Source organism: Panthera onca, chromosome A2, assembly GCF_046562875.1.
Source record: "Panthera onca isolate mPanOnc1 chromosome A2, mPanOnc1 haplotype 2, whole genome shotgun sequence".
Lineage (NCBI taxonomy): Eukaryota > Metazoa > Chordata > Mammalia > Carnivora > Felidae > Panthera > Panthera onca.
In genome coordinates this window covers 155814058-155836400 of record NC_138340.1, presented here as the reverse complement: position 1 = coordinate 155836400, position 22343 = coordinate 155814058, and the positions used below count along the sequence as shown (strand labels likewise).

At 39.9% G+C, this 22343-nt stretch overlaps 2 protein-coding genes and 1 non-coding gene across 4 annotated transcripts in view; 2 read left to right on the top strand and 1 right to left on the bottom strand.

Annotated features, from left to right (window-relative positions):
* PRSS37 (serine protease 37) overlaps positions 1 to 376 on the top strand; it is a 29791-nt gene extending 29415 nt beyond the window's left edge. For both annotated transcript variants that reach the window (XM_060633314.3, XM_060633315.3), the window contains one exon: positions 133 to 376. In XM_060633314.3, the coding sequence (XP_060489297.1) occupies positions 133 to 273 (141 nt within the window). In that variant the 3' untranslated portion in view covers positions 274 to 376. The remainder of the gene's footprint in view (positions 1 to 132) is intronic.
* A 10949-nt stretch (positions 377 to 11325) lies between these two features.
* LOC132677105 (U6 spliceosomal RNA) lies at positions 11326 to 11430 on the top strand. The gene has a single exon (XR_009609204.1). It is a non-coding gene; the product is annotated as a U6 spliceosomal RNA (small nuclear RNA).
* Positions 11431 to 16080: 4650 nt separating this feature from the next.
* Positions 16081 to 17270, bottom strand: TAS2R5 (taste 2 receptor member 5). Its single transcript, XM_078435307.2, is given in 5 exon segments — positions 16081 to 16519; positions 16522 to 16573; positions 16575 to 16702; positions 16705 to 16750; positions 16752 to 17270. Coding segments are annotated over 5 exon segments (1011 nt in total). The 3' UTR covers positions 16081 to 16253.
* Between the last annotated feature and the right edge of the window lie 5073 nt (positions 17271 to 22343).

Sequence of the window (22343 nt, the reverse complement as noted above, 5' to 3'; positions counted from 1 at the left end):
ATTCGGTGCTGTTTTCATAACCCATGAGCCTACCTCTAGGCAGGGCTCATCCAACTGGGGGACTAGAGGGCTCCTGTGAGAAGATCCGATCATATCTCTCTTGTCTCTCTCCCTCTGCATGATCTCTGGTAGGAGGTGGCCGTCGCTACTGTCATCTGCAAAAACAAGCTCCAGGGAATCGAGGTCGGACACTTCATGGGAGGGGATGTCGGAATCTACACCAATGTTCACAAATATACCTCCTGGATCGAGAACATCACTAAAGATAAATGACACCCTTCTACTCTCTCCGTATCCCACTGGCTCTAGTCATTGACTATACAGGCCACTATTTTCTCCAAACGCAAAATAAAAATCTCCAAACAGAAATGCATTACACCAGTAGCCTATGTTTTCTTGGTTGTGTCTCTGCCCATATCCCATAATGATGTGAAGAACCAAGGACAAAACATGACGTGAGCACTCATCACACAGTAGTAGGGTTACACCCATTATCTCGTTTAATGCTCACAACAATCCTCTGAGGTTATTATCTTTTATCCTCACTTTACAAATGAGAAAAATGAGACTAAAAGAGAGTACTTAACATTATCCAAAGCTGACAGACATCAGAGCCTAGAACAGAACCTCCAAATATCGTTTCTCAATCCCATGCTCTCAGCCTCAAAATTATAGGGGAGTCTATGGCATCACAACAGATTTTGGCTTCTATTTTTCTGCTACTTCTCTTATCATTCAAAGAGCTTGAAGCTTTCACTTGTGGCTAAAATCCTGGGTACTGGAATAATCTCTCCTAAGAATGGCCATGCTCCCTCTCACTGCTACACTGACTGCAGCATGCTACAGGGAAAGAGTTAGCAGATGCATAAGAGGCTAACAAAGAGAACTTCAGGACAGGGTCACTGCCATAAATCAAGTCCAACAGGAAGCCTGGCAGCTCCAGAACAGGGTGAAGAAGTCATCTAGATCCAAGAAGAGTATAATCTCAGGGCAGTGGAAGATTCCAGAAGCAGATATGGCTGAGAGGAGGTGAAGGAAGAGCAGAAATTGGGCTTAGCTGCACACAGACCATGGGATTAATAAGGTCAAGAAAGCAGGTACCAGTCCTCTGGTTGAAGACATGGTAAAGAACTTGAAAACTGAGAACTCCGGGGCCCCAAATCTGGAAATGATCAGGGAATTCTGGATATCCAAGAGACTGGGGAATACAGGACAAGGATAGGTAATCTTCCAACAGATGTAGACTGAGGAAACAACCACACACTACCCTTGGATAATATTTCCTATTCCCTAAATTTAAAACACAATCTATACATTAAAGACCTTGGTGTTAGGCAGAATAATGGCTCCCCAAAGATGTCCACACCCTAATCCCCAGAACCCATAAATATGGTTTTTTTTCCATGAATAAATCAGTTTTGCAGCTGTGATTATGCTTATGGACTTGAGGATGGGGAGATTATCCTGGATTATGTGGGTGGGGCCAGTGCAATCATATGGGCTGTTAAAAATAGAAGAAGAAGAGAGAATATTTGGGCAAAGAGATGTGACAACAGAAAGGCAGCAGAGATTCAAAGCATGAGAAAGACCTGAGCTGCCATTGCAGGTTTTGAAAATGGAAGAAGGGGGCTACAAGGCAAGAAATGTAAGCAGTCTCTAGAAACTGAGAGCGAACCTCAGCTTCCAGCTAGCAAAGAAATGGGAACTTTAGTACTACAATTGCAAGGAACTGAATTCTAACAACAACCAAAATAGGCAAGGAAATGGGTTCTCTCTAACAAGAAGCACAACCTTGACAACACTTTGATTTTAGCCCATTAAAACTGGTCAAACTTCTGACCTACAGTATTGTAACATAAGAAATTTGTGTTGTTTAAGGTGTTTCTGATAATTTGTTATAGGAGCCATAGAAAACCAATACAACCTTTAAAACAGTCTCTAGAAGAACTTCTTTCTGGGGTGCTCAGCTGGTTAAGCATCTAACTCTTGATTATAGCTCAGGTCATGATCTCCTGGTTCATGAGATTAACCCCCACATTGGGCTCTGTGTTGACAGTGAGGAGCCTGCTTGGGATTTTCTCTCTCCCTCTCTCTCTCTCAGCCCTTCTCCCCACCCCTAATCTCTCTCTGATAAATAAATAAACATTTAAAAAATAGAATAAAAGAACCGGTTTCTATATTGGGAGGTAAAAACCTTCGATTGTTCCCAATTGTCCTGAAATAAACTCTAAGCCCATCAGAATGGCATCCAAACCTCCTTGAGACCTCCTACCCACCCTACCCATATACTCCCAAAATATTTCTAAATATATCTTCTGCCACTTGACTCTGTGAAATGCAAATATGAGTAAAAGAAATATCAGAAGAAAATGTTAAAAAAAAAAAAAAAAAAAGCCCAGTGCTCTCTGTATTTTAAGTTGGCAACCTGGTCAAGACCCAGACTTAACAAAGTTAGAGCCATTAAAAAAAATTCCTTGGGGCACCTGGGTGGCTCAGTCGGTTAAGTGTCCAACTTCAGCTCAGGTCACCATCTCACAGCTCGTGAGTTCGAGCCCCGCGTGGGGCTCTGTGCTGACAGCTCAGAGCCTGGAGCCTGCTTGAGATTCTGTGTCTCCCTCTGTCTCTGCCCCTCCCCCCCTCCCCTGCTCACATTCTCTCTCTCTCTCTCTCTCTCTCTCTCTCTCTCTGAAAAATAAATAAACGGTAAAAAAAAAAATTAAAAGGTTTACAAATAAACCTTTAACAAAAAAAATTCCTCAAGCTGAAGTCAAGTCTTCAAGTGTTGAAGGCAAGAGCAACCATATTCCAGGCAAGATATTTCCTCTTCGCCCATTGCCTATGACTTACACAAAAACAAATCATATTGATCACTATTCAATCAACTCCTCAGTATAAGTTTTTTCTAACAATTTTTTCAGCCCCAATTATTAGAGTGAGTTATCCAAGCACAGTGACCAGCAGCATGGGTTTGGGGGCTGAACTATCAAGACTATGAACCATCAAGACTTCTCTGAGTGCCAAGCTGCATTTCACAGATCCCTTTCCCTCTACTATTCCCTGCACTCCTGACTCCTACATCCGAGGTTGTACTGTGTTCTCCCCTTGAGGGAAGTGCCAGCTGGACTTCACTAATGTTATTTCACTGATCTCAATCCCTACGTCCCCAAAAGGGTTTTATATTGCATTCTGCCTTGGACAGAGGCAAGTTTACTCCAAAATAAAAATATAGTTTTAAACAGGGGCCATTGAGGGTCACCCAATTCTCATTTCTTTCTTAGATCTCTACTTCTCATTATAGAGATCATCAGGGCCATGGCCTCATCTGGAACCTGGAAACACACTGGAGCCTGGAGTGTCATAACAAAATCTGCTTTGTTCATTTGCATGAACTTAATAAAAATAATAAAGGCACATAAGCCATTATAGTTTGAACATCTACTATACATTAGGCACTGTGTTAGACATTTTGATATGCATTCTTTGCATGTAACTCTTCAAATTTATATTCCTCCACTTACTTGAGGTTTCTGAAAAAAACACAGCTAGTAACTTTCCCAAGACCATATAGTTAATAAACAGCAGACCAAGGATACAAACCTTGATACAACTGACTCCAAAGCCTGTGCCATTTCCTTTATGTTTTCCCATAACTACATTTCTAAATACACAGATGTTTCCTACATACTTACTCTTGCTTTTTTCCTCACATAAGGCAAAAAGCTCCTATTTAGATAACATAAGAAGTTTTATGGCTTCTCCCATGATCTCTGATTTTAGCTCCCAGTGAAAAATTCTTTGAGGTCTGTAGATAGAGAGTCTTCAGGATTCCTATCTAAAATTAAGGCTTCTCTGGGGACCACTTCATAATATTCTATTTCTATATTCCAGAAAGCGATAGATTTAATCCCAAGATAGGTATAACTAGAATGACAGCACTAGAATATCAACAGGTGATTGGCAATATCATTTCAAATTACATATTTTGTTAAATAGCTTTGAAGGAGGAACCAGTCTGCTGTGCTGATTCCACCACATCTCTCCAACCTCCTAACATCACAGCTCCCCAAGTTTAGCCTTGGACTTCTTCTATCTATACTCACCTACTTCCTTAGTGATCTATACCATACATAATCTAACAGTGCCCAAATGTGTATCTCCAGCTTGGGCTTTGCCCTTGACTGTCAGTCTCATATACTCAGCTGTCTACTCAACAGCTACATTTTGATATCTAATCTATATCTCAAACTTAATATGTCCAACTGAACTCCAAGTCTTATTGAAGATGGACCTGCTCCACCCACAGTCTTCCCCATATAAACTGATGACAATCTGATGAGCCTGCAATTTACTCAGGCCAAAAATTCTGGAGTCACTTTTGATTCCTCTCTGTTGTCTCATTTTCAATCTACAGGAAAATCTTACCAGTTTCACTTCAAAACATTTCCACGATCTTATTACTTTTCCCTGCCTCCACTGCTACCACCCTGGTAAGCCTAGATTATTGCAATATCCTCTTAACTCATCTCCCTTCTGCTACCTTTGCCTTATTAAACTCAACCTATTCTCAATACAATGACCAAAGAGATCTTTTAAATGTTTTTTAGTGCTTATTTATTTATTTTTGAGAGAGAGAGAGAGAGAGACAGAGCACCAGCAGGGGAGGAGCAGAGAAACGGGGAGACACAGAATCCGAAACAGGCTCCAGGCTCCGAGCTGTCAGCACAGAGCCTGACTCAGGGCTCGAACTCAGATCATGATCTGAGCCAAAGCCAGACGCTCAACCGACTGAGCCACCCAGGAGCCTCCAAAGTGATCTTTTAAAATGTAAGCCAAGTTTTACCACTTGCCTCTGCTAAAAACCCTCCAAAGGCTCCCCATCTCAGAATAAAGGACAAAGTCTGCACAGTGGTCTATAAGGACCCTAAAAATCCCATAGCCCCTTTGATCTAATCTCCCACCTCTCCTCCAGCCACACCAGCCTTCTAGCTCTTCTTTGAGCATGTGAGACACTTAACTTGCCTCAAAATTTTTGTACTTTTCCCAGATGCATGCATGGCTTACTTGCTAAAATTTTTGCTAAATGTTATTTTCTCAGCAAAGTCTTATCTGACTACCCTGTTTAAAATTAGAACCCCCACCTCTGATGGAAGTACATGTAAATATTCATCTTCTATGAAAATTTGACAATGCATATGAGAAACCTTATAATTATGCTTATTCACTGCTTTTAGGCTTCTGCTTTTACAGTTTTTCAAAGATGTTTGCTGTAGCACTATAAAGAGCAAAAAACAGGGTGATTGGTGGTGGTAATAAAAATGTCCAGCCAAGAGGCTGTGGAGAAATGGAAACCCTCTTGCACTGTTGGTGGGAATGCAAACTGGTGCAGCTGCTCTGGAAAACACTGTGGAGATTCCTCAAAAAATTAAAAATAGATCTACCCTATGACCCAGCAATAGCACTGCTAGGAATTTACCCAAGGGAGAGAGGAGTGCTGATGCATAGGGGCACTTGTACCCCAGTGTTTATGGCAGTACTTTCAACAATAGCCAAATTATGGAAAGAGCCTAAATGTCCATCAACCAACGAATGGATAAAGAAGATGTGGTTTATATATACAATGGAATACTACGTGGCAATGAGAAAGAATGAAATCTGGCCATTTGTAGCAACGTGGATGGAACTGGAAAGTGTTATGCTAAGTGAAATAAGTCAGGCAGAGAAGGACAGGTACCATATGTTTTCACTCATATGTGGATTCTGAGAAACTCAGCAGAGGACCAGGGGGGAGGGGAAAGGGGGAAAAAAGTTACAGAGAGGGAAGGAGGCAAACCATAAGAGACTCTTAAATACTGAGAACAAACTGAGGGTTGATGGGGGGTGGGGGAGAGGGGAAAGTGGGTGATGGGCATTGAGGAGGGCACCTTTTGGGATGAGCACTGGGTGTTGTATGGAAACCAATTTGACAATAAATTTCATTTTAAAAAATGTCCAGCCATCGACTGTTGCTTATAAAAAAAATAAAAAGCATTGCAATCATAAACAATAATATATCCGGTCATTTAAAATGGTATTGTAGAAAGAGCAGAATCAGACGTATAAATACAGAGAACAAACTGAAGTTTGCTGGAGGAAAGGGGGTGGGGGATGGTCAAAATGGGTGAAGGGGAGTAGGAGATACAAGCTTCTAGTTATGGAATGAATAAGTCATGGGGGAGGAGGCATAGCATAGGGTATTTCAATGATATCGCAGTACCATTGTATGGTGACAAATGGTCACTATACTTCTGGTGAGCACAGCATAACATGTGGAGAAGTTGAAACAGTATGTCACACACCTGTAACTAATGTACCAATGTGTGTCAACTATACTCAGATAAAAAAAAAAAAAACGTAAAAATAAAACAGGAAAATGGTTTTGTAGAAGAATATGTAATGGCAAGAAAACTTTAAGTATAAAGTTCAGTTTATAACATAGAATAGACGTTATGGTTCCATTTTTGTGTCCATAGCTATTCGCTGAACACTAATCTTAACACTGAGGGACAGGAGGAAAACAAACAAAAAGATCCCTGTCCTCATGGAGTATACATTCTATCTTAAGGATACAGGCAGTTGGGGCACCTGGGTGGCTCAGTCGGTTAAGCGTCCAGCTTCAGCTCAGGTCATGATCTCACGGTCCGTGAGTTTGAGCCCCGCGTAGGGCTCTGTGCTGACAGCTCAGAGCCTGGAGCCTGCTTCCGATTCTGTGTCTCCCTCTCTCTCTGCCCCTCCCCTGTTCATGCTCTGTCTCTCTCTGTCTCAAAAATAAATAAATGTTAAAAAAAAAAAATTTTTTTTTAAATAAAAAAAAAAAGGATACAGGCAGTTAAAGAAATTTAAAATTTTATTGTCAGATAAGTGCTATGGTAAAAAATAAAACGAATTTGGGAGTACTGAGATAACATTTTTTTAAGTTTATTTTGAGAGAAAGAGAGCACATGGGGGAGGGGCAGAGAGAGAGGAGACAGAATCCCAAGCAGGCTCCTCAGTGTCAGTACTGAGCTCCACACAGGGCTCAATCTCACAAACTGTGAGATCATGACATGAACTGAAATCAAGAGTCGGGTTCTCAGTGGACTGAGCCACCAGGCACCCCATGGGATAACATCTTAGAGGAAGAACGGAGATTCACTTGGCAAAGATGACCCCAAACCTGAGCATGTTCTGAGACTCCTGGCGGGGGGGGGGGGGGGGGGGGGGGGGGGGTGGATGCACCTGGGTGGCTGAGTTGGTTAAGCCTCCGAACTTAGGCCCAGGTCATGATCTCACAGTTTGTGAGTTCGAGCCCCATGTCAGGCTCTGTGCTGACAGCTCCGAGCCTGGAACCTGCTTCGGATTCTGTGTCTCCCTCTCTCTGCCTCTCCCCTGCTCATGCTCTGTCTGTCTCTCTCCAAAATACATAAACATTAAAAAAATTAAGAATCCTTGGGAATGCCAGGAAAGCAGTAAATGGATTGGAAGGTGTTGTGGGAGGTGGCGTCTCCATTCCTAGAGACATCATGACTAACATTCTATGGTAGTAAGAATGCCATAATCGGGGTGAGGGAGTGGCAGGGGGATGTGTTTATGGCGAGGTGTAATAATAAAGTGTGACAGAAGGTGGGTCCTGCGTCTGAGTGTACCCACATGATGCTGAGGACAAAAACGCAAAGGAAAGGCAAAGGGTGTGAGAGCTCTCCAGGGACATCTAGAACATGAATCTCAGAAGTAATGATGTGGCTGGCAAGTGCTCCCACAGGAACCCTGGGAAGACCCAAAGACAGCTGGTACAAAGCTAGGGGCTTTGGGGCTCATCAAATCAAACACCAGCCGTTCCTCCAACTCTTTTTCTAGTTCCGTAGAAATACCCAGGGTGCTGAATTACAAAACCTCATTAAAGGAAAGAAAGCCTGAACTGTTGACACCTATCTTTTTCTTAAAGTTTTAATTTAAATTCCAGTGAGGTAACAGACAGGGTAATATTAGTTTCAGGGGTAGGATATGGTGACTCAACACTTACATATGACACCCAGGGCTCAACACAAGTGCCCTCCTCAATCCCCATCACCTAGGTCACCCATCCCCCACCCACCTCCCCTCTGGTAACCATCAGTTTGTTCTCTAGAGTTGAGTCTGTTTCTTGTTCTATAGTCATCTTTTACCCTATATTCAATATAAGTTCATCTCAACATGATACTGTTAATTAAATTGATTACACATCAGGAAAACTTCAGTGCTTTTAATGCTCTTTAACCTTTGCTGCACATTGGAACTGCCAGGGGAGACTTAAAAGACATAATGCTTAGGTCCTATCTCAGAGATTCTAATTTATTGGCCTTGGGCAGGACCTGAGCATTGGGATATCTCTTATGCAACCAAAACTGAAAATCCAAAACTAACTTGCACCATAAAGCTTACATTATCTATGGCTTTCTCAAAATTTTACAGAATACTAGAGACTGTGAAAAACAATCTTTTAAAAGCTCATGTTTACTAATGGTTTCATACTACCATATAGAAACACATTAGCTTTTGTGTATTAACCTTATATACAACTATCTACCTTTCTAAGTTAACTTATTTCCTAATTTTTTTTAGATTATTGGGATTTTCTACGTACATAATCATATCTTCTTAAAATAATGACAGTCTTAATAGTATGGTGTATAAGCCTGTCAAATCACTAAGTTGTACACCTGAAACTAATGTAACATTGTGCATCAATTATACTCAAATAAAAAAGGAAAGAACATAATGGCAGGTTTATTTCTTCTTTCCAACCATTATATCTGTAATTGCTTTAATATGACTTTAGGTATATAATTCAGTGGTTTTGCATATATTCACAGAGTTAAACAATTATCACCACTAATTTTAGAACAGTTTTCTTGACCCCAAAAGAAACCCTGTCTCCATAGCAGTCACTACCCATTAGCTCTATCCTCCAGCCCCTAGAAACCTCTAACCTAATTTCTACCTCTATAGATTTGACTATTTGGGGCCTTTCGTATAAGTGAAATCATATAATTAGTATTGTGACAGGCTTCTCTCCTTAGCACGTTTCCAAGTTTCATCTATGTTATAACATGTATCACTACTTCTTTCCTTTTTACAGCTGAATAATATTCCACTGTATGAGTATATGTGTGTGTGTGTGTGTGTGTGTGTGTGTGTGTGTGTGTCTGTGTGTGTATGTATGTATAATGCCACATTTTGTTTATCCATTCATATGATGATGGACATTTGAGTTGTTTCCATTTCTTGACTATTAGGAACAACGTTTCCATGAATATTCACGCACAAGCTTTTGTGTAGACATGAATTTTGGATTTCTCTTGGCTGAATACCTATGAGTGAAACTGCTGGATTTTATAAGTATATGCTTAATATTTTGAGGCACTGCCAAGCTGTTTTCCAAAGTGGCTGCACCAGGTTATATTCCTACCAGTAATGAATGAGAATTCCAATTTCTTCACATCTTCACCAACATGTAGTATTGTCTTTTTTATTATAGCCACCTAGTAGGTATGAAGTGCTATCTCATTGTGGTTGTGACTTGCATTTCCTTAACGACTAAGGATGTTGGCCACCTCCATGTGCTTGTGGGCCATCGGTATACCTTCTTTGAAAAAATAACTATTCAAAGCCTGAGGTCCAGCTTTTTATTAGAAGGTCTTTTTACTATAGAGGTATAAGAGTTATTTATATATCTCAGATACTAGTCCCTTATTATTTGCAAATATGCAAATATTTTGTCCTATTCTATAGTTGCCTTTTTACTTTTTTGATGGTGTCCTTTGAAACACAAATGTCTTTTTTAATTGTTGAAGTCTGATTTATCTATTTTGTTGTTGTTACTTGTACTTCTGGTGTCATATCTAAGAAACCATGGCTTAACCTAAGGTCACCAAGATTTATTACCATAAGTTTGTATCTAAGAGTTGTGTAATTGTAGGTATTACACTTAGGCCTATGATCTATTTTTAGTCAATTTTTGCACAGTGTGAACTAAAGATCAACTTTATTCTTTTCTATGTGGGTATCCAGTTGTTCCAGCAAACTTTGCTGAAAAGATTTCTTTTATTGTTGAATTGTTTTGGCACCCTTGACTAAAGTCATTTCACCATAGTGTGAGGGTTTATTTCTGGACTCTAGATTCTGTCCCATTCATTCATATTCTGTCCTTACACAAGTACCACACTGTCCTGATCACTATAGCTTTGAACTAAATTTTGAAATTGAGAAGTGTGAATCCCCCCAAATTTGTTCTTTTCCAAAATTCTTTGGATTATTATGTGTCTCCAGCAAAATCATATAAATTTTAGGACAAGCTTGTCAATTTCTGGGGGAAAAAAAGCCAACTGAGATTCAGATAGGGATTGTATTTATCTGTAGATCAATTTGGGGAATACTGACATATTCACAATATTAAGTATTCTAATCCATGAACACGGGATGACTTTCCATTTATTTAGGTCTCTTTAATTTCTTTCACAATGGTTTAAAGTTTTCAGGGTATAAGTATTATACTTCTATTAAAATATTCCTATGTATCTTATTCTTTCTAAAGTAACTGTAAATGAATGTCCTCTTAATTTCATTTTTAAGATATTCATTACGAGTGCACAGATACACAGCTGATTTTTGTATATTGACCTTGTATTCCGTAACCTTTCTGAAGTTGTTTATTATTTATCATGAATTCCCTAGGACTTTCTATATTAAAGATTTTCTATCTTGTAAGTCTTTTCAGAAAAAAAACCAACTTTTTAATATATATGTCAGAAGAAGCAATACACACAAAGAGATAACTTAAGAGAATTTAACAAAAGATTTATGAAGATGTAGGCAAGGTTAAAGGAAATAACAAGGGATGATGAAGTACCCACATACTCAGGAAGCCACTGCCAAAGCATATTTATCTGGCATTTATATACTACTTTCTGTATTTCTAATTATTCCTTGCCAGTGCAAATATTTAAAATTATTTTTCCCAAAGACTAGTATGATAATAACATTGAGGGTAAACATTTATAGTTACTACTATGCACCAGGCACTCTTCTATGCACTTCACATATATTAATTCATTTAATCCTCATGATGAATTTATGACCAAAAAAAAGCCTTTTCTGCTATACAGTGGTATATGTGTTCTTATAAAACTTCAAACTCTATAAAATCATATACAAAAAAATTAAAGAGCTTGTGAGGAAAATAACATTGAATTATACTACTGAAAACTTATGCATCTTTGTAACCAGAGCACCAACTGAAATAAAAACAATCCTAATAAAAATCCTAAAAGAGTGCTCACTTCAGCAGCACACATACTAAAGTGAAACAATACAGAAAGATTAGCATGGCCCCTGTGCAAGGATGACAGAGAAAAAAAAAATGCGAAAAAAAAAAAAAAAGTCCTACAAAGATGTGTCTCAGCCAGCCTTTGCACTCAGCATCAGTCACATAATTGACAACCTTTAAACTGGGGTTTGTTCTTCCTTCAAATCTTTGAGGGCAGTAATTTCTAGAGATCAGTTTCATTACAATTTAAAAATCTGAATCAGAGAAGGCCTCATCTAACAACACACTTAAAAAAAAAAAAAAAAAAAAAAAAAAACACTGGATGAATGTTTTTGCAGATACCTAATCTTTATTCACAATTTTTCCAGTAGCTTAACGTGGTGTAGAATGTAGAAGTTCTTGAAGCCACTCTACTATTCCCACCAAAGGAAAGCACTTCAGTTACGTTTTCAGATTTTTTCTTAAAAGCCATATATTGGTAAGGCTTTCCTTACCAATAGTTTCTTTTGTCTTCAATCTATATGCAGATTTTTTTGGTCTATTTCTCCCATTTCCATTACTTCCCTCTATCGCATATTGTAGCACTGGCAATTATTTGTGCTAGATACTTAGAATCATTTCCAGTTATACACAACATTGACTCCCTTAATACAGTTGTGAATGTGACTTCACATTCCTGCCAAATCCTTTAGAATTTCAAGATCTTCCGTGATTGCTAAAACATTTCAGAATTTGCTCGCTAACTTCATGATCATCAACCCACTAAGCCTTCACTGACATTTTTATAATTGACTCCCTGTATATAATCAATACAAAAATAGGTCACTAGCCAGAAAAATACTTCTAAACTTTTCTTCTTGGTGTTATTTGAAAATAAGAATAAAATACTAAAATAGAATGTAATGCAAAATTTTTTTCTGCATTCTACTGAGGAGTGTCATAGTTATGATCTGCTCTTCCTCAAAGTTTTATGAACTTTTCTTTGATATTCTTATGATATCCTTGTAAACTTTCCTCTCTGATATTTTTAAATTCTTCTGTAATGTGCTTAAACGTGAAGGGTCCCCCCACCTTCTCTGTTTTGTTTGACATCCTTTTGTGTCTTTCAATCTAGGTTTTTTTCTTTCTTTCTCTTTTTTTTTTTTTTTTAACCTTTCTTTAACCCAGGGAAATTCTTGGTCATTAATTCTTCAACTATTTCATTCCTTCCCCTCATTTTTCCCATCTCCTCTGGGACTCCAGTCACACAATAATTATTCCATTATTTCTATGTGCCATATAGCTTTTCTCTTCTTTTACATTTTCCATCTTTTTATGCTTCCTACTACCTTCTGAGAAAGTTGAGCTGAACTTCCAGTTCAGATTATAAATCTTCATTAGCTCACCATCAGCCACATCAATTCTGCTGCTTAATCTAATTCTTGAGTACTTCATTTCATTTAACTTAAAAATACATATTTCAGAAACCAAAAAGAAATCAGATTTTTCCTCGCCCCAGAGCCTGTTAACTAGGGCAGGTGTGTGACCTAGAATCAGCCAACCAGAGGCTCACAGGCAGGACTTTGGACCTTGGAGCTGTGACTCAGAGGGACACACTCACAAAGGTGAGGCAGTGTCACAGACACAATGCTGACAGGAGAAATGTGAGAGCAAAGTGCCAGCATCATTCCCTATAGAGTGACTTGGTTGTGTTCTCAGCTGTTTATATTCTCTTGGTTCCCATTCTGATCTTGACTTTCCACCCTTCCCACTGATTCTGTGAGACAGCCAATTTCTTCCAACAGATGTATTTTCTCCTTAAGTCATTTGAAGTTGGACATGAGGTGGGATATGGGAAAAGTACAGGACAGCTGAGGCACTAATTTCTTCCTTCTACAGCTCAGATTCTATAGATACTGTCAGAAGTTAAAGTTCAAAACAGAATAGTTGAAAACATATTACTTAAAGTTATAAAATTAATGACAAATAAAACAAATCAAATTTAGGAGAGGGGAATGGTTTGGGTTGAGATAATGCCCAAACTTTGATGAATGGGCTTCAAAAGTTATAGTTCAAAGTTTATAAACCAAGTAAGAAAGCAAAATCGAGTTGAGAGAGTTGAGAAAATAATCACTAGAAGAACTATGGCAAATGGCAAAATATGACCATATCCAGGTAGTAGGACTAATAATAGGGAGCTGAATGAAAACTCGTTACTTTTTGAAACTTTTTAGACTTCCTCTAGGCTTCATCATCACAGATCCTACTGCATAATAGAAAGGAAGGCTAGTAATGTCTACACACACACACACACACACACACACACACACACGCACACACACACACGCACACATGTGCACGTGGTTCCAGTTGCAGCTCTGAGAATGCAAATTAGGAAAGATGCAATTACATAGGAATCAATTCAAGAGCACAGATTTGCCTTCTGATTTGTTTCCTTGGATAAAATACAAAGCAGCCTCACCACATCATGAACTAAATCATGTTTAGAAAAGGAAGAAAATCCAGTCCCTAAAAGTGGGTAAATGCAAGTGTTTTGTCCCTAGGAAAAGCAAGTCATAGAAACTTCAGTTGTGATTGGGGATCTCGGCTCCCAGGCAACCCACCAATACCAAACTTGAAAGATTAGTTATTTCACCTGTTGAAACACACTCATAAACTTGGGCATTCCACCGGCTAATCCTAGCATGAAGTCTTATAAGCATGAACAAGAGGAACTTAAGGTTTACCGGAAAGAGCACAAGACCTGTGGTCCAAACTCTGGGAATGTTTTACCTGCGAAGTTTACCAGCTGATGATCTTGAGCAAATCACTGCTCCAGCCTGAGTTTTGTGATCTATAACATAAAGATAGAAATGCTAACTACATGGAGTTGTTACTAAAATCAAATGAGAAAATGGACAATATATGAGAATGCCTGAAAAAATGGGAAGCCTGACACAAATGGTAGGTACTATTATTATCGTTATTGCAACAGTTGGTCATAAAGTACATCTAGATAGATACAGGCATGGCGTAGTGAAAAGTTCATCCTACTACTAACAATACAACCAAGGGGAAGCATCTCTACTTGAAATGGATGGATATTATCATTCCCAGAAGACAAAAAGACAGTGCTTGACCTCACACAACTCACAGTGACATCAGAGAAGCGAGTTCTCCCTGAATGGTGACTAACACCCACATGTGTCTAGCATGTACTTCAGTTCTCAGCTTTAGGTAAGGAAAAGACACATGTTGGGGAGAACAGATAAGTAAAAGCGGATTAATTAGCATGGTTCAAGAGAAGTGAAAAAAATGTTAGGTTTATCAATTGAATTCCAGATCCCCTGGAACTGAATCAAAAGAAATGTGTTCAAACAAGGCTAAAAGGAAGACTGAGAAAGTTCATAAAAAGAAGGATGGGATTCAGAGAAGCCTCAGGCAAAGCTAGCTTGTTTAGGATAGTAGCATGATGTCAGGGGATAAGCCCAGAACCCAGAGCCAGGAAACTGAGTTTTGGTCCCAGAACTGCCATGGGCTCTCAGTTTCTTTTTTTTTTTTTTTTTCTTTTTTTTATAGAAGAAGAAGAAGAAAGAGAGACAGAGCATGAGCAGGGGAGGAGCAGAGAGAGAGTCACACAGAATTCAAAGCAGGCTCCAGGCTCTATGCTGTCAGCACGGAGCCCCATGCGGGGCTCAAACTCACGAATCGTGAGATCATGACCTGAGCCGAAGTCGGACGCTCAACAGACCGAGCCACCCAAGAGCCCCGGGGCTCTCAGTTTCTTTATAAAATAAAAGAGGAATTGTAAAGGGCGCCTGGGTGGCTCAATTGGATAAGCGTCTGACTCCTGGTTTCGGCTCAGGTCACAATCTCACAGTTCCTGAGTTCAAGCCCCGCGCTGGTCTCCATGCTGACAGCACAGAGCCTGCTTGGGATTCTCTCTCTCCCCTCTCTCTCTCTGCCCCTCCCCTGCTCATGCGCATGCATGCTCTCTTTCACTCTTTCTCTCAAAATAAACATTAAAAAAAAGAGGAACTGTAAGACTAGTTAATGTAACTAATCATTTAGAAAATACTAACTTACTATATTCTAGGTGGTATTCTAGGCATCAATAACCTAGGAGAAAACAAAAAGAGACGCAGTTCCTGCTGCCATGGATTTGACATTCTAGATGATCTCCATCCAACTCAAAGACTTAGTATGCTAAAACTCTGATTTCAGCCTACAGGGAAACCAGAGCAGACAGTCAGGATGGCTAGTTGACCAAGGAAGATGAAGCTTCACACATTCAGGGAGAAGTGTCCTTTTTTGTGAGCAGAAGCAAGTGGCCGTCACTCCCATCTTGCTCCAGTCTAGGTCCTGGGCTTTGGAGTTTAATATAGAACATGGCAGTCAACTGACTTTTATCCTAAAAGGCAAGTCTAGGACTCAAAGAAACTTCTAGAAATATAAAGATATTTTGTTTTGTTTTTCAGTTAGGTAACTAGACCTACTACAGTAGAGAAATGGGAAAATTATTTGATACTTCTTTTTTTAAAAAACTTACCTAAAATGACTAACATTAGTGGATAAGTGAAACTTAATAAAAATGATCAATCTCTATATTAATTGCTCCTAATCTCTGTTCCCTATAATAGGAAAAACACAACTTAAATATGCAATTTAAAAAGAAATGAATTATTTGGTATATGTAAACAGAATAGAACACCTATTTTACCAAACATAAAGCCCCAGTCTTGATTTCTATAATACAATAAAACAATTATACTTTACAGTGCTAACAGTGAAACGGTATTAGTTTTTATTCTGTACTTCCTGTAGATCATCTGTTGATTTGGTGTCAGAGAAGAAAAAATTTTACAGACATGAATGTCAGCTCCCTTATAAAGAGCTACCAAAAACTGTCTCAAAAGAGTATTCTGAGCACTCGTTTCTCTCCAGATCAAGGGCCTCAGGATCTCCAAGCATACACTATCTTCCACAGGATTCTCTAACAAGTCTGCTTCATCCTGGGATTCCCCATGATCAATATGACAGAATGGAGAGAAGGATAGGCAGCCATGAGGGTCTTGGAAATGAAGACAACGGGGAAATTAGCAGAATACTTGGAGGTGATGGGAAAGGGGCTGGCCAGGATATAAACCACGCAAAGGATAAGGAAGCAGGTCAAGGGCTTCAGGGCAGTGATGTGAGGCTGGGCCCAAGCATCTCTCCTACAGCTGTATGCACCTTCATCTTCTTGTGGTGTCTACACAAAGAGACAATCAATCAGCATCCCAGAAGGAACAAGAAACACCATGAAAGGCAACCCGCTTCCTGCAGTGAGCTTTAATATATACATGTAGTACCAGTTTGAAAGGGTGCACATAATGCTGTTGTTGCCTTGGGAAAGATTTTGGACGTTAAGCCACTGTGGGCCACAAGTAACAAATTTATCATGAGGTACCCCCAGAAGGCACCAGAGACTCAGGCGATAGGCCCTCTGCTTCAGCCATAGACAGACAGGGTGTTCAAGGGCTGTGATCTTCCTACAGTAGAAGACACTGAGGAAAGGGGCAAACCACAAGCTGGCCTGGCTTACCAGGATCCAGAAGACACTGAGGTAGCGAAGCCAACGGCTGCTCTGGAAAAGCGGAAACAGGGTTAAGTCCATCATAATCAGCCACCGCAGGAGAAATCGGCAAACGGCCAGGCCCGGGACAATGAGGTTGTATAAGGACCTGTTGAATTTTCTGACCCGTTCTCCAAAACTCCAAACCACAAGGACTCCATTTCCAACCAGGCCAATGAGAAATTCGGCCACTCTCACCACCATCAGCAGTGCTAGGGCAGCAGACAGTATGGCTGGGGTCAGGAGTCTCTCACTTCCTTCACAGAAAATGTCCTGCTTCAACAGATGAATGTGTGTGGCTCCTGGCTGACCTTCAGATCCCCGGAGGGTGATGCCACACTCAAGGTAAGTTTTCATACCACAAAATCTGGATTTGGCCTTGCCCTTCTGGAACCTGTCCTCTAAAACTGAACAGCTGTAACCAGGCACAGAGAATTTAGAAGTTATGACCCCTCCGTATTTGCACCCACATGAACGCACTGAACCTACACTCAGAGATTTGAAGCAGGACCATAGACACCAACTCCCCTTCTCAAGGGTCATGGGCTAGCATCTAGACACCAGCACATAATACAGTAAGAAGACCAAATCCAAACATTCTCTGGTTGTTGTTTTTTTTTTTGGGGGGGGGGGGGCTCGGGGCTTTTTTTAGAGAGAGAACACAAATAGGGGAGAGAGGCAGAGGGACAGAGAGAAAGAATCTTAAGCAGACTCCACACTTAGCATGAAGCCTGATGTAAGGCTCAATCCCACAGTCCTGGGATCATGACCTGAGGTGAAATCCAGAGTCAGACGCTCAATGGACTGAGCCACCCAGGCTCCCCGTTCTCAGGTTTTATACAGTGCCAAATGTGAGCTCATATTATAAAAAATTAATTTTATTTTCATAAAAAGTACTTTGAACATATAAGCATGAGAGCTAGATACAGCTGAATTTAAAATATATTTTATTACCAAAAAATAATAACAAAGTAGAATATATTTCATTATCAAAGAGGAAAGTAGGGGAAGTTTTAAGGAAGAAAACAATCAGAGAATAAAAACACAGTATATTTAGGTGCCAAATAATTTTTTAAAAATGTAAGTTAGGGAAAGGAACCATTACCGCTAATCAAGGTCTTTAAGGTCATCTTTCCTTTATGATCAATTATCCACACACACATGACTCAGCATATATCTCATACCGGAGTCTTACAGAAAGGAAATGAGCTCAAATAAGCAAAAAAAGACTAGTACAGTTAATCAAGAAATATAGGAAAAGTGATTCATTTATTGTCCAGATTCCAACTTCCTTGGGACCAGCCCAACACAGATGTTTGTAGAAGGGCGAATTATAAGATAGCCTCTAACATTTCCACCCATTGGTGGACATGTCCTGAGTAATCCTTGAGCAGTGGTAGGACTATGAATAAAACAGATTATCACTTCTGTGATTGGGTTATATTATATGGCAAAGATGAAGGACTTCTGCAAATGTAATTAAATCACTTGCATTTGAGCTACTCAAAGATTACTGAGTGGATCTAACCTAATCAGTCAAAGTTTGGAAAGAGAAACTGGGCCCTCCTTCTGGCCTTGAAGAATCTCACCAGACCATGAGAAAGACATATGGCAATAAACTGTGGGGTGTTGAGATGGGCCCCCAGAAGACAGCCAGTAGGAAAACAGGGACCTTGGTTTAACAACCACAAGGAACTGAATTCTGCAAACAATGAGTAGGCTTGGAAAAGCACCCTGAGCTCCAAAAAAACAGCCTCGTCAACATCTTGATTACAGCTTTTAAGACTCTGCACAGAGGGCCCACTTAGGCTGTGCCTGGACTCTTTATCCACAGAAACTGGGACATAAATGTGTATGCTGTTTTAAACAGCTAGGTATGTGTTGCTACACGGCAAATAGAAAACCAATACAGTGGTCAAACCAGGCCAGAAACTATGAGGAAATGAGGAGAAAGAGTAATTGAATAAGAAAAAAGGAGGAAGTCTAGGCTAGCTTCTTAAGAAGGCAGCATGGACTGCAAAGGAAACAGTCAACAGAACTAAAAAGCAACCGATGGAATGGGAAAAGATATTTGCAAACGACATAACAGACAAAGAGTTAGTACTCAAAACCTATAAAGAACTCACCAAACTCCATGCCCGAAAAACAAATAATCCAGTGAAGAAATGGGCAGAAGACATGAATAGACACTTTTCTAAAGAAGACATCCAGGTGGCCAACAGACACATGAAAAGATGCTCAACGTCACTCCTTATCAGGGAAATACAAATCAAAACCACACTGAGATATCATCTCACGCCAGTCAGAGTGGCTAAAATGAACAAATCAGGAGACTATAGATGCTGGAGAGGATGTGGAGAAATGGGAACCCTCTTGCACTGTTGGTGGGAATGCAAACTGATGAAGTCACTCTGGAAAACACTGTGGAGTTTCCTCAAAAAATTAAAAATGGATCTACCCTATGACCCAGCAATAGCACTGCTAGGAATCTACCCAAGGGATACAGGAGTGCTGATGCATAGGGGCACTTGTACCCCAATGTTTATAGCAGCACTTTCAACAATAGTCAAATTATGGAAAGAGCCTAAATGTCCATCAACTGACGAATGGATAAAGAAGATGTGGTTTATATATACAATGGAATACTACGTGGCAATGAGAAAGAATGAAATCTGGCCATTTGTAGCAACGTGGATGGAACTGGAGAGTATTATGCTAAGTGAAATAAGACAGGCAGAGAAGGACAGATACCATATGTTTTCACTCATATGTGGATCCTGAGAAACTTAACAGAAGACCATGAGGAAGGGGAAGGGGGGAAAAAAGTTATAGAGAGGGAAGGAGGCAAACCATAAGAGACTCTTAAATACTGAGAACAAAATGAGGGTTGATGGGGGGTGCAGGAGAGGGGAAAGTGGGTGATGGGCATTGAGGAGGGCACCTGTTGGGATGAGCACTGGGTGTTGTATGGAAACCAATTTGACAATAAATTATATTTAATAAAAAAAATACTAATTGAAAAAAATTTTAAGTATATAAAAAGAAAAAAATAACTATGGTGGAATTAATAAATAAATAAGATATGGTAAAAAAAGAAGAAGAAGAAGATGATGATGATGATGGCGGCGGCAGCATGGGTGTGGAAGAAAGAGCAAAGTGATCTTGAAAGACTTTAGAAGAAAACAAAACCCAGCCACAGACCCTCTGCTTCAGCCATGAACAGACCTTTTAACAAAGGTCAGGAACTTCCTGCAGTAGAAGACACTGACAGCCACCACACCCAGGACAGTGAGTTTGTATAGGGATCCCTTTACATGTTCTGACCCATTCTCCAAAACCCCAGATCACAAGGACTCTATTCCCAACCAGTCCAATGAGAAATTCGGCCACTGCCACAACCATCAGTGGTGCTAGGGCAGCAGACAGCATGGCTGGGGACAGGAGTCTCACTGATGTCCCAAAAGATTCCCTGCTTCAGTGATGAATGTGTGTGGCTCCTGGCTGAGCCTCAGATCCCCTATGAGTGATGGAGTATTAGAGTGGAACATTTCACTTCTCAGAGTTCAGATTCTGTCACTGTCCTTTTGAAATCCATTCTCTGGCAAAGAAGGCAAAGCTGTGAACACAAGTAATGTTCTGGAAGCTAAGAGTCTCACTTCCATTTCCATGTGCATGAAGCTGGTCTGGAATCTGAGATGAGGAACGAGCCACAGCTACAGACCACCCTTCCAAAGGAAGCAAGTAAAATCCATAGGTACCCTGGAACCTTATTCCCACCCACCCAACTCTGCCAAACCAAAATACACATTCTGAGAATCTCACCAGTGGCAAATGCAAAGCACCTCATGTTATAAACAGGGAAAGTACAACATTTATGAATGCTTTAGCAAATATTTATCAAATGCCTACCGTGTGCCAGGCCCCTAGTCCAGTCTCGGGGGAGATAATGGCCAAAAAACAAAGTCCCTAGTGTCACAGAGCTGACATTCTAGTGGGAGAGGCAAATAATCAATACTGTTTTAACATGTTTGTACCTTGAGCATAAAAGAAAAAGATAGGGTGAGAAAATGAATGAAAACAACCAGGAGACAGGATAAATATTTATTGCTGCATAATCAGTGCTATAGGAGGTCAGCGTGGAGAGAAATCTGGGAATCACACTACGAGTTCATTTCCATACAGAATGAATTGCTCAGCATATCAGCCCCCAAACCAAGGGCTGAAATGAAGGACTGTATCTGGAGAGTAACAACCTCAGCATTCTCTAGTTTGCCAGAACAACCACTTGGTTTCTACTTTTGATGCAACCCGACCACGTTGGCCATAACACTACCACACCTCTTTCTACCAAAGTCCCTTCCATTCATATGCCTACTATTCCACTGCTCTGGGCCTTCAGCCATCCTCACAGTACCTGAACCAAGGAAAGAAAGTCCATAAGAGACCAAGGGGAATACAAGCACCAGAAGAGACCCTCAGAGGGGGAACGTAAACTATGGCTTTCTACTCGGCACAACAAAGCAGTCTATCCTATATAGAATAACAGTATGGATAAGCTTCTGCTCAACAAGGAAAACAATCAACAAAATGAAAGGCAGTCTATAAATTGGGAGAAAATACTTGAAAACCATACATCTGATAAGGGGTTACTATGCAAAATATGTAAGGAACTCATACTATTCAATAGCAAAAAAGCAAACAACCCAATTTAAAAAATAGGCAAAGGACCTAAGATGGTCATTTTTCCAAAAAAGACATATAAATGGCTAACAGGTACATGAAAAGGTGCTCAACATCACTAATCATCAGGGAAATGCAAGTCAAAATCAGAATGAAATATCACTTTAGATTACAATGGCTGTTATCAAAAGAAAATAAAAGATAAAAAGTGTTAGTAAAGACGTGGAGAAAAGAGAAATTTTACACACCTTTGGTGGGAATGTAAATTGGTGCAGCTATTATAGATGACAGTATGGAGATTTCTTAAAAAAATAAAAATAGAACTACCATATGATCCAGCGATCCCTCCTCAGGATCTCAAAAAGATATCTGTGCTCCCATATTTATTGGGGCATTAATCATATTAGTCAAGATACAGAAACAACCTAAATTTCCATCAACAGATGAATAAAGAAATTGTGATAGATAAATGATAGATAGATAGACAGACAGACATAGAGAGACAGTGTCCAATTTACAATGTTTCAACTTACAATTTCTTGACTTCATAATGGCACAAAAGGGATACACATTCAGTAGAAACTGTACTTAAAATTTTGAATTTTGATCTTTTCCTGGGATATACAGTATGACACTGTCTCATGATGCTAGCCAGCAGCATGAGCCACAGCTCCCAGCCAGTCACACAATCACAGAGGTAAGCTGATAAACTGACAACCATTCGTTTTTTCAAGTTCAGTAGAGTAGTCA